The sequence below is a fragment of the Scyliorhinus canicula genome, chromosome 2 (assembly GCF_902713615.1).
Source record: "Scyliorhinus canicula chromosome 2, sScyCan1.1, whole genome shotgun sequence".
In the NCBI taxonomy this organism is placed as follows: Eukaryota; Metazoa; Chordata; class Chondrichthyes; order Carcharhiniformes; family Scyliorhinidae; genus Scyliorhinus; species Scyliorhinus canicula.
In genome coordinates, this window is record NC_052147.1 from 87,902,703 (window position 1) to 87,914,821 (window position 12,119).

Consider the following 12,119-nt stretch of genomic DNA (forward strand, 5'->3'; position numbering starts at 1 on the left):
ATGAATCACCCGTTCAAAGGGGTTGAGGACATTTGTGAAAGGTGTGGGAAGCGGCTGGCCAATCATTTGCACATGATTTGGTCGTACCTAAAACTGGCAGACTTAATGGGGTTTCTAAGCCTAGAGAAGGTTAAATTTGGCTTAAGAGAATGAGGAGGGGTTTTACAAGAGATGATGTCCGTTCATATCTCACTTTAAGGGATTAGCCTCAGTCAGCAGCTAAAAGGGGATGGGGTAGTTAGTTGATTCATTGTTTTTGGGTTGAGGGAGAGATTGTTATAGTAGTTAACTATGTGTAAAGTAAATTATGTAAAAAAACTTTGAAAAAGCTAATAAAAACGTTTATTAAAAAAAAGATGATTCCAACCAGATAACAAATAATCTACTCAACTTCCAATCGCCTTGGAGAGGAGGCTGAACCAATGGCGAGAATGAATAGGTGGGATAGTTCGAAGGGAGAGGCTATGCTAAAACTTCCAGGAACGTATCCAGCCAGATTTGGCCAACCTAACTCCCACTCTTCACAGCTCCTCAGGGAGGCTTTATTCCCCTTCCAATATAACTATGAAACAAAACATACCTGTAGAGGTGGCGCAGTGTTAGGCCCCCCGATTAACATAGGCATAGGCCTGACACAGCCACCCTTGAAAAGGGACAGACAAATTTCAGTGTCCTGATGCACAACCCATCTCACCAGCAAGGTGTGCAGCACGGTAGCATTGTGGATAGCACAATTGCTTCACAGCTCCAGGGTCCCAGGTTCGATTCCGGCTTGGGTCACTGTCTGTGCGGAGTCTGCACATCCTCCCCGTGTGTGCGTGGGTTTCCTCCGAGTGCTCCGGTTTCCTCCCACAGTCCAAAGATGTGCAGGTTAGGTGGATTGGCCATGATAAATTGCCCATAGTGTCCAAAATTGCCCTTAGTGTTGGGTGGGGTTACTGGGTTATGGGGATAGGGTGGAGGTGTTGACCTTGGGTAGGGTGCTCTTTCCAAGAGCCGGTGCAGACTCGATGGGCCGAATGGCCTCCTTCTGCATTGTAAATTCTAAGATTACACCCACTTGGCACCTGAAGAAACCAGCACAAGCGTACCAATATCTACCCCATATCTTCAGGGGAGCAGAGAGCATGGAGTCGGTGCTTTGGAATCATTAGCAAGAACAGAGATGGGAAAGTTAATGATCTTTAATCACTACCAGAATAAATCATTTTTCACAAGGTATCACTTACAAGTACCACATCCTCTGATAAATTACTTTATATAAAATGGATAAAAAGCACTTTACAAAAACAAGGTGATCACTTAAAAATCTGGACTGATCTTGACGAGAGAAGCATGAAGAAAAGCTGCATACAACAAGCAAGGGAAAGTCCTAGTGCAAGAGTAACATCACACTCCTGAACTACATAGCTGCCTTGTAACAACATCCTCGAGTTAATTTATAATTACAAATAAGTTAAAATAAAAAAACACTAACTTCAAGTAGCCTACCACAAATGAGCAAATGTTTATTATGTAGTCACAGAGCTAATGCATTTGCTACACAAAACTATAAAAAAAAAACGATTACGTTCTGTAGTTGAAGCAACTCTTGCTGCTGGTGGCTGAAACAGAAATTTAAATAATTCGGAGCTAGTCAGTGGGTACAGAAGAACTCACTGGTTCAACAAGCAATATTAATCACAAAGCAACACAACAAAGTACACGCTAGGAATGCTTTAAAAACTACAGTATGCAAGCAGCTTGGGATGAAGTCCAGTCACAAGGAAGGGTGAGGAAAGTGCAATGGTGAAGGAGAACATTGGGATCTTTGAGACGTCAGTCGTTGTGATGTGCGCATTAGTCTTCGGCTTCTTCATCCACTTGTTTAATGACAGGGACTCCTAGATTTAAAAGAGGTTACATTGTCAGAAACTTATTGGTTTTCATTCTGAAAACATAATTCAGACTTGAGGTAAAGCACAGCATTCGCTTTGGAATGGGAGAGTATTTACTCACTATCACTCATGACCTCTGAATGTTCCAAAGTGCTTCAAAACCCAATGAGACACTTTTGAAGTGCAGTCATTGTCGTAATGTCAGGAAGCACAGCTGCCAATTGTCACACAGCAAGAACCCACAAACCAATGATATGAATGACCAATTAAATTGCTTTAGCAATGTTGCCTGAGGGATTAAGTTTAGCCAGGACACTGGTCACTGCACTTTGATTGTAATCTACCATGTAATGGGCAGCAGGGTAGCATGGTGGTTAGCATAAATGCTTCACAGCTCCAGGGTCCCAGGTTCGATTCCCGGCTGGGTCACTGTCTGTGTGGAGTCTGCATGTCCTCCCCCTGTGTGTGTGGGTTTCCTCCGGGTGCTCCGGTTTCCTCCCACAGTCCAAAGATGCGCGGGTTAGGTGGATTGGCTATGCTAAATTGCCCATAGTGCCCTAATAAAAGTAAGGTTAAGGGGGGGGTTGTTGGGTTACGGGTATAGGGTGGATACGTGGGTTTGAGTAGGGTGATCATGGCTCGGCACAACATTGAGGGCCGAAGGGCCTGTTCTGTGCTGTACTGTTCTATGTTCTAATCTTTTATTCATTTGAGTTGAGACAGAGCCTCGATTAAAAGTTTAATCCAAAAACGGCAACATCCAGACTGTAAAGCATTGATTTAGTATTTATATAGCCATTAATTTTTTATAAATTTAATGTACCCAATTCTTCTTTTTCCAATCAAGCAGCAATTTAGCGTGCCCAATCCACCTACCCTGTACATCTTTAGGTTATGGGGGTGAAACCCACGCAGACACAGGGAGAATGTGTAAACTCCACACAGACAGTGACCTGGGGCCGGGATCAAACACGGGTCCTCAGTGCCATGAGGCGGCATTGTTAACCATTGCACCACCGTGCTGCCCAGCATTGACTTAGTAAAGCACTGGCATGTTATCCCAGATTGTGTGAAGTCTCTGAGTGAGACCTAAACCCCCGACTCAGAGGACTACCCATTCAAACACAGCTGACATTTGCTCTTTTTTGTTTGGTTACACACTTCCCTCACTCCTCATTGCAAACATGAAAACTGCAAACTAAATATAATGAGATATAATACACAGCACAGAAACAGACTCAGATTCTTCCTGTATTCCTTAATGGATTTGTTATTTGTTTCCAGAAGTTGAAACACGTTCAGAATTGTTAGGACCTCTATCAGGGCACCCCTCAATCTCTACTCTTTTCCAGAGGAAAGAGCCCCAACTTGTTCAATCTTTCTCAATAGCTGTAATTTCAGTTGCAAATCTTGTCTAGTACTTCTACATACCTCTTGATGATTCGGAGACCAAAACTGTGGACAGCACTCTTGTGGGCTGAACTATTCTTGATGTGACAAAATTCACTTTAAGGCGTGAAATCATCATTCTGTTGGTATGACCCTCCTGAGGTTGAGCATTCACTTCCCTTGTGAAGAGCCAAGCTTGTCAGAAAGGGAACTCCCCAAACCAGAGTCCACCAGTGTGCAATGCCTCGTTATACAATCAGTGTAAATATTGGACTTCTTTACCCCCTGTTGGTATTCTCCTGGCTGGCCTCCCATCTTGCATCCTTTGTAAACTTGAGGTTATTCAAAACTCTGCAGTGAACGTGCCGGCTGGCATCAAATTCTGTTCAGCCATCACCAGCCTACATTGGCTCCCAGTTCAGCAATGCCTTCATTTTAAAATGATCAAAGTTTTCAAATCCCTACATGGCTCATCCCTCCCGATCTCTAATGTACAGTAACTGCATTACAGTGTTAATGTAAGCCTACTTGTGACACTAATAAAGATTATTATAATGTTCTCCAGCCCCACAATCCAAGACGCCACGCTCCCTATATTCGGCTTCTAGCGCATCCCAGATTTCAATAGCTGTACCATTGGGGATGAGTCTTCAACTACCTGGACCTTATGCCCTTCCACCTCTCCCTCTCCTCCTTTAAGTAATTCCTTAAAACCTACCTCTTCGACCAAGCTTTTAGTCAACTTCCTAATGTCTCCTTAAGTGGCTCAGTGTCAAATTTTGTCTGATTATGCTCCTCTGAAGTGCCTTGGGATATTTCATGACATTAAAGATATGATATAAATACAAGTTGTTGAACAAACCCTTTCATTTATAAGACCATAAGACATAGGAGCAGAATTAGGCCACTCGGCCCATCGAATCTGCTCCGCCATTCAACCATGGCTGATATTTTTTCATCCCCATTCTCCTGCCCTCTCCCCATAACCCCTGATTCCCTTATTAATCACGAACTTATCTAGCTCTGTCTTTTTTCAAAATATTTTTCTTGACGTATTTGCTAAATTTTTACAATAACAAACAGAATAATAACAAACATCAACATGGTAAATTAAACATTTCCCACCCACCCCCTTCTATATATCCCTTAACCATATTGCACCTACCCGCTCCCCCCTTCAGACTGCTGCTTTCGCTGACATTTTAATTTTCCCCGAGAAAGTCGATGAACGGCTGCCACCTCCGAGAGACCCCAGTGTTGACCCCCTCAAAGCAAACTTTATTTTCTCCAGCTTGAGAAACCCAGCCATGCCACTGACCAAAGTCTCCACACTCGGGGGCTTCAAGTCCCTCCACATTAAAAGGATCTGATTCCGGGCTATCAGGGAGGCAAAGGCCAAAACACCGGCCTCTTTCACTCCCTGAACTCCCGGGTCTTCCGACACTCCGAAGATCGCCATCTCTGGACTTGGCACCACCCGAGTTCCTCGCACCTTAGACATTGCCTTGGCAAACCCCTGCCAGAATCCTCCAAGCTTCGGGCATGCCCAAAACATATGGACATGGTTTGCTGGGCTTCCTGCACACCTATCTTCTACCCCGAAAACCTTGCTCATCTTCGCCGCCGTCATGTGTGCCCGGTGTACCACCTTAAACTGTATTAGACTGAGCCTGGCACATGAAGGAGGAAGAATTAACCCTGCTTAGGGTGTCCGCCCACAGACCCACCTCTTAACTCCCCACCTTGCTCCTCCTCCCACTTGCCCTTCAGTTTCACCACCGGGGTCTCCTTCGCCTCCAACAACTCCTGATAGATATCCGACAGTTTCCCCTCCCCCACCCAGGTACCGGACACTACTCTGTCCTGTATCCCCCGTGGCGGCAACAGCAGAAAAGCCAACACCTGTTTCCTCAGAAAGTCCCGCACTTGCAGATTTCTGAAACCATTCCCCAGCAGCAGCTTGAACTTGTCCTCCAGCGCCTTCAGACTGGGAAAGCTCCCGTCTATGAATAGATCTCCCATCCGTCTAATTCCTGCTCTCTGCCAGCTCCGGAACCCTCCATCTATCCTGCCTGGTGCGAACCTGTGGTTATTGCAAATCGGGGTCCAGACCGACGCACCCTCCACGCTCTTATACGTCCTCCATCACCTCCAAATCCTCTGCCGCTACCACCGGGCTAGTGGAGTAACGGGCCGGCGAGAACGGCAGAGGTGCCGTTACCAGTGCTCCCAAACTGGTGCCTTTGCATGACGCCGCCTCCAACTGCTCCCATGTCGACCCCTCCCCCACCATTCACTTCCTAACCATTGCTATATTCGCCGCCTAGTAGTAGTTGCAGAAGTTCGGCAGCGCCAACCCACCCTCCCCCCAACTGCGCTCCAACAACATTTTCTTCACACACCGGGTTTTATGCACCCATACGAAGCCCAAAATAATCTTGCTTACCCACTTGAAAAAGGCCTTAGGGATGAAGATGGGAAGGCACTGGAAGGCAAACAAAAATCTGGGGAGGACCGTCATTTTCACGGTCTGTATCCTCCCCGCCAGCAAAAGCATATCCCATCTTTTAAAGTCCCCCTCCATTTGCTCCACCAGCCGGGTGAGGTTGAGCCTATGTAATGCTTCCCATTTCCGAGCCACCTGTACTCCTTGGTAGCGAAAGCTCCTCTCTACCATCCTGAGTGGCAGCTCCTTCAGTCTCCTCTCCTGCCCCCTTGCCTGGATCACAAACAATTCACTTTTTCCCATGTTCAATTTGTATCCCAAAAAACTGCCAAATTCCCCCAAGATCTGCATAACCTCACCCATCCCCTCCACCGGGCCCGAGATGTATAAGAGCAGATCGTCTGCATACAGTGACACCCGGTGCGCCACCCCCTCCACACCCCTGAACCAGCTCCTGCCACTTCCTTGATACTCTCAGCGCCATGGACAACGGCTCTATAGCCAGAGTGAACCCAGTTCGCTACCAGCGCCTGGTAGAGCAATCGCACCCAGTCGATGAAGCCCTCACCAAACCCAAACCTTCCCAGTGTTTCCCAAAGATACTCCCACTCCACCCGATCAAAAGCCTTCTCCGCGTCCATTGCAACTACCACCTCCGCCTCCTCTCCTTTTGAGGGCATCATAATTACATTCAAAAGCCTCCGAACGTTAGCATTGAGCTATCTACCCTTAACAAATCTGGTTTGGTCCTCCCCTATCACCCCCGGGACACAGTCTTCTATCCTAGTGGCCCAAATCTTAGCCAGCAGCTTGGTATCTACGTTCAAAAGCGAGATTGGCCTATATGACCCACATTGCTCCGGGTCCTTCTCTCGTTTAAGGATGAGTGAAATTGAGGCCTACGACATCGTTGGGGGGACGATTCCCCTCTCTTTAGCCTCGTTAAAGGTCTACATCAGCAGTCGTACACCGCCTCCCTTGCCCTCCTCAACTGCTCCACCGCCCTGCCTGTGGTCAACAACTCAAACTCTGCGTGTAGTTTCCGGCGCTCCCTCAGGAGCCCCGCATCCGGGGCCTCCGCATATCTTCTATTCACTTGGGAGTATTTCCTCCACTAATCTCTCCTTCTCTGCTCGTTCCACCTTTTCTCTGTGGGACCGAATCAAAATTAGTTCTCCTCTTACAACTGCTTTCAGATCCTCCCAAACCATCGCTGCTGATACCTCACCCGTATCGTTTGTATCCAGGTAATTCTGGAGGGACTTATTCACCCGCCCGCAGACCGCTTCGTCCACTAACAACCCCACATCCAGTCTCTAGAGCAGGCGTTGCCCTCTCTCCTCACTCAAGCACAAATCCACCCAATGCGGGGCATGATCAGAGACTGCAATTGCCGAATATTCCGACCCGGCCACCTTCGGAATTAACGTGTTGCTCAGAACAAAAAAAAAATCAATGCGGGAGAAAACTTTATGGACGTGAGAAAAAAAACGAAAACACTTTTGCCCCCGGCCGTTTGAATCTCCATGGGTCTACCCCCCCCCCCCCCCCCCCCCCCCCATTCTGCTCCACAGAACCCCTCAACTCCTTCGCCGCGGCAGGCCTCCTTCCAGTCCTGGATTTTGACCAGTCCAGATCGGGATCAATGACCGTGTTAAAGTCTCCCCCATGATCAGGCCGTGAGACTCTAGGTCCGGGAGTTTGCCTAACACCCGGCTCATAAATCCCACATTGTCCCAGTTCGGAGCGTATACGTTTACAAGCACCACCCGTACACCCTCCAACTTCCCACTCACCATTATATATCTTATCTGCCACAATTCTTCCAGCCTCAAACGCCACCCGCTTGCTGATCAATACCATTACCTCCCGGTCTTTGAGTCCAGCCCAGAGTGAAACTCCTGACCCATCCAACCCTTTCTCAATCTCGTCTGGTCAATAATCTTTACATGTGTCTCCTGAAGCATTGCTACGTCTGCCTTCAGCCCCTTTAAATGCTCGAAAACACGAGCCCTTTTGACCGGCCCATTCAAACCCCTCACAATCCACGTAATCAGCCTTGGGGGGCGGCGGCCTGCCACCTCCCCCCACCCTGGCCGACGAGCCATAACCTTTTTTTGGCCAGCCCAGAGCCCGCGTTCCCCGCTTCCCCGAGCTCCCCCACAAGCAGCAACCACCCCCGACCTCCCTTTTGTTCCCCAACAATAGGTCCTCCCCTGTCAGCGAAGCAGCCTCCCTCCCCCCCCACAACAACACCCGAAACCTGATCCCCCAGGTCAAGCACCATCTTAGCACATGTTCACCTCCCACCTCGCTTCCGAGAGTCAGCTGAACCATGCTGACACTGACAGCCCCCGTCCCTGGTGCCAAACAGTCTGACTCCCTATTGTTCGAACCCCTCTCCCGACATGCATAAACCATTTAACAACATCGCAGTCCCCAGTAAGTAAACAACCTCAAGTAAAAGAAATTAACATAAACCAATGAAGAAACAATCGCTTGAAACCAGACCCAACCTCCCACAGAATAGCACCAACTTCGGGGCCCCCTCCCCCCTCTGCATCCAATCTCTGCAAAAACAAAGCACCCTCAAACCACCACCCAGTCCAATACTTAACCCAGAATCCCATACAGTCTTATTTGAACCGATACAAGAATTACAAAAATTACAAACCGCCGCCACATAACTCCTTCATGACTTAAGTGTCCTTTAAGATGCTTCCAAATTCAGATCGAAGACGGGACATGGGCTGATGCCCTAGAGAGGGTTAATTCTTCCTCCTCGTGTGCGCGGCTTAGCCTCATCCAATTCAAGGTGCTGCAGCGGGCCCACATGACTGGGACGAGGATGAGTAGGTTCTTTGGGGGTGAGGACAGGTGTGTCAGGTGCTCGGGGAGTCCAGCGAACCATGCCCATATGTTCTGGGCATGCCCGGCACTGGAGGAGTTCTGGAAGGGGGTGGCGAGGACGGTGTCGAGGGTGGTGGGATCCAGGGTCAAGCCAGGATGGGGACTCGCGATTTTTGGGGTTGGGGTGGAGCCGGGAGTGCAGGAGGCGAAAGAGGCCGGTGTGCTGGCCTTTGCGTCCCTAGTAGCCCGGCGAAGGATCTTGCTACAATGGAAGGATGCGAGGTCCCCAAGCGTGGAGACCTGGATCAATGACATGGCGGGTTTCATTAAGCTAGAGAAGGTCAAATTCGCCCTGAGAGGGTCGGTACAAGGGTTCTTTAGGCGGTGGCAGCCTTTTCTCGACTTTCTGGCTCAACGATAGGGTACGGGGACAGCAGCAGCAGCAACCCGGGGAGGGAAAAGGGGAGGGAAAAGGGGAGGGAAAAGGGGGGGGGGGCCGACAATGACTATGTTTGTTTATTTAATTTTAATATTTTTAAAGTTCTTTTGTTGTTCATTAGGGTTGGGGGGGTGGGGGGGATGTGATACATGCGCCGATACGGTCTGGGGGTGTCACAGTTATTATGGGTTATTTTGTTGCATTTCATTGTTTGTCGTTATGTTTTATATTTTCTGTAAAAAATTCCAATAAAAATTATATAAAAAAAAAAGATGCTTCCAAATTCTTTACTTTGATAAATGACCATGCATCGTCCAGTACCTCAAAGCAGAAGTGCTGGTCTTTGTGCGTAACCCACAACTGTGCTGGATACAGCATCCCTAATTTCACCCCCTTCCTGAAGAGGATCGCCTTCACCAGATTAAACTCAGCACGTTTCTTGGCCAGCTCTGCTCCCAGGTCCTGATAGATGAGCACCTTGCTGTTTTCCCATATGCTGCTCCTCTCATTCTTGGCCCACCGCAAGACGTGTTCCTTGTCCGAAAAACGGTGGAAACGCACCACCATGGCCCTCGGCGGATCATTTGCCTTAGGCTTCCTTCCGAGGGCTTGAAATGCTCCATCCACTTCCAGGGGCCGAGAAAACGCCCCGGCCCCCATCAGCGTCTCCAGCATGCTCGCCACATAGCTCGCGCATCCGACCCCTCAATTCCTTCGGGGTGGCCAATGATCCTCAAGTTCTGCCTCCTGGACCTGTTCTCCAGGTCCTCCAACTTCTCCTGCATTTTCTTGTGGCGCTCATCCAACACCTCCACCTAATGCTCCAGCACGGTTAGATAGTCCTCCTGGCTAGATAACTTCAGCTCAATTTCCTGCATCGCTTTTCCTTGGGCCGCCTGATTCAATGCCACTTGATTGATCGCAGCCTTGATCGGGTCCAGCATTTCCTTTTTCAGCTCAGCGAAACAGTCCTTAAAGCACTTCATCTGCTGCTCCTTAGACCACTGAGCCACCGCTCCCTGGTCCTGACCCTCCGCCATGCTGCGCCGCTTAACCACCTCTGACTGCTTCACTCTATCTGGGCTGAGTCTTTTCACACGGCTACTTCTAGTCCAATTAGCCATACATCGGAGGGGGAATCCTTCTTAATATTGTCCACTGTACCGATCTATCCCCTGAAGTTCGAGAAAAGTCGGGAAAAAAGGTCCGAAAGTCTATTCCAGGCGGGAACTATCGAATGTGCGACCTACTCCTCCATGGTCACCACCGGAAGTCTATCTATCTCTGTCTTAAAAACACTCAGTGAATTGTCCTCCACAGTCTTCTGCGGCAAAGAGTTCCACAGATTCACCAACGTCTAGCGTTAGATTTTGTAATGGTGCTCACCATTTAGACTGCAATGTTAAAGGAATCAGATTAATCCTGTATTGATAATTAACACAGAACATAGAACATAGAACAGTACAGCACAGAACAGGCCCTTCGGCCCTCAATGTTGTGCCGAGCCATGATCACCCTACTCAAACCCACGTATCCACCCTATACCCGTAACCCAACAACCCCCCCCTTAACCTTACTTTTATTAGGACACTACGGGCAATTTAGCATGGCCAATCCACCTAACCCGCACATCTTTAGACTGTGGGAGGAAACCGGAGGAAACCCACGCACACAGGGGGAGGACGTGCAGACTCCACACAGACAGTGACCCAGCCGGGAATCGAACCTGGGACCCTGGAGCTGTGAAGCATTTATGCTAACCACCATGCTACCCTGCTGCCCCTAACTTCACTAATTATTGTGTACATATGAATTGTTTACTTCTTCAACAAGAGTAATGGGCAAAACGAACATACCGTCCAGCTTCTTCAACCGAGTGAGTCTCTTTGTTGCTTCCTCCACCCAACTGCCTTCAGACGAGTATTTCTCTTCAATAGGATTTCCTACGAAGACTAGGTCGACCAGATTAGGCAGATCAGCCAGCTTGCTAAACTCAGCTAAAAGGTAAAAGAAGACGTCAGTCAAAGTTGTGCTCATGCAAGAGACAGAGGGAGAAAGGCAGGATTGAGGGACAGAGAGGGCACGTGAGGGAGGCAAAAAGAAAGGTTGAAGGAGTTGGAGACATGACAGCATGCTAGGAGCTTGGGGGTATCACGTGGGAAACCAAGAAGTGCAGCATTTCTATCAAAGGCTTTTAATACAATGATTTGCATCTGACTTTCATGTATCCAAATAAACTAGGTTGAGTGGGCGTAATGATAACCTGTAAAGGTGGCAGTCGATAGATTCTGAAGATGGGACACTGAACTGTCAGAATGGAATCCCAGTCCTTCGAGTCTGCAGCTCGCTTTAGTGGTGTCCCCCTGTATGTGATGTGGCAGCACGGTAGCATGGTGGTTAGCATAAATGCTTCACAGCTCCAGGGTCCCAGGTTCGGTTCCCGGCTGGGTCACTGTCTGTGCGGAGTCTGCACGTCCTCCCCGTGTGTGCGTGGGTTTCCTCCGGGTGCTCCGGTTTCCTCCCACAGTCCAAAGATGTGCGGGTTAGGTGGATTGGCCATGTTAAATTGCCCGTAGTGTCCTAAAAAGTAAGGGGGGGGGGGAGGGGGGAGGGGGGGTTGTTGGGTTACGGGTATAGGGTGGATACGTGGGTTTGAATGGGGTGATCATTGCTCGGCACAACATCGAGGGCTGAAGGGCCTGTTCTGTGCTGTACTGGTCTATGTTCTATGTGATGTTGGGGCTGTAAGATCCAGCAGGTTTATACGGTTTCCTGATGGTGGGAGATAGAAGCATGTCGCTGGAAGTAAGGTGGCATGGCTGGAGGTGTGTGGTGCCACACTATTGGATACAATGCTGAAAACGGTTTAATGATTTAATCAGGGCAAGAAAGTTGAGCACAGTGGCACAACACCCTTACTGTGCCTTCTCAAGCCGACCCCTGCACATCATTTTGCACACCAACTCACCTTGCAGCTGCACCCACCCAGCAACATAGATAGGACTATGAAAGAGGTTCTGCTTTGGTATAATGAACAGCTGGGACTAAATTAAAAAGCAGAACTGCAAGGGTGATCATTTCTGGATTACTATCTGAGCCACAAGCAAATTTGTGTGGG

General features: G+C 48.7%; 1 protein-coding gene across 1 annotated transcript in view; it reads right to left on the minus strand.

The window, feature by feature from the left end:
* Positions 1-1,169: 1,169 nt before the first annotated feature.
* dnal1 (dynein, axonemal, light chain 1) overlaps positions 1,170-12,119 on the minus strand; it is a 45,257-nt gene continuing 34,307 nt past the window's right edge. Inside the window, exons 7-8 of the mRNA XM_038782237.1 lie at positions 10,858-10,998; positions 1,170-1,883 (exon numbers count right to left, since the gene is read on the minus strand). Of these exons, the coding sequence (XP_038638165.1) occupies positions 1,840-1,883; positions 10,858-10,998 (185 nt within the window). The 3' untranslated portion in view covers positions 1,170-1,839. The remainder of the gene's footprint in view (positions 1,884-10,857; positions 10,999-12,119) is intronic.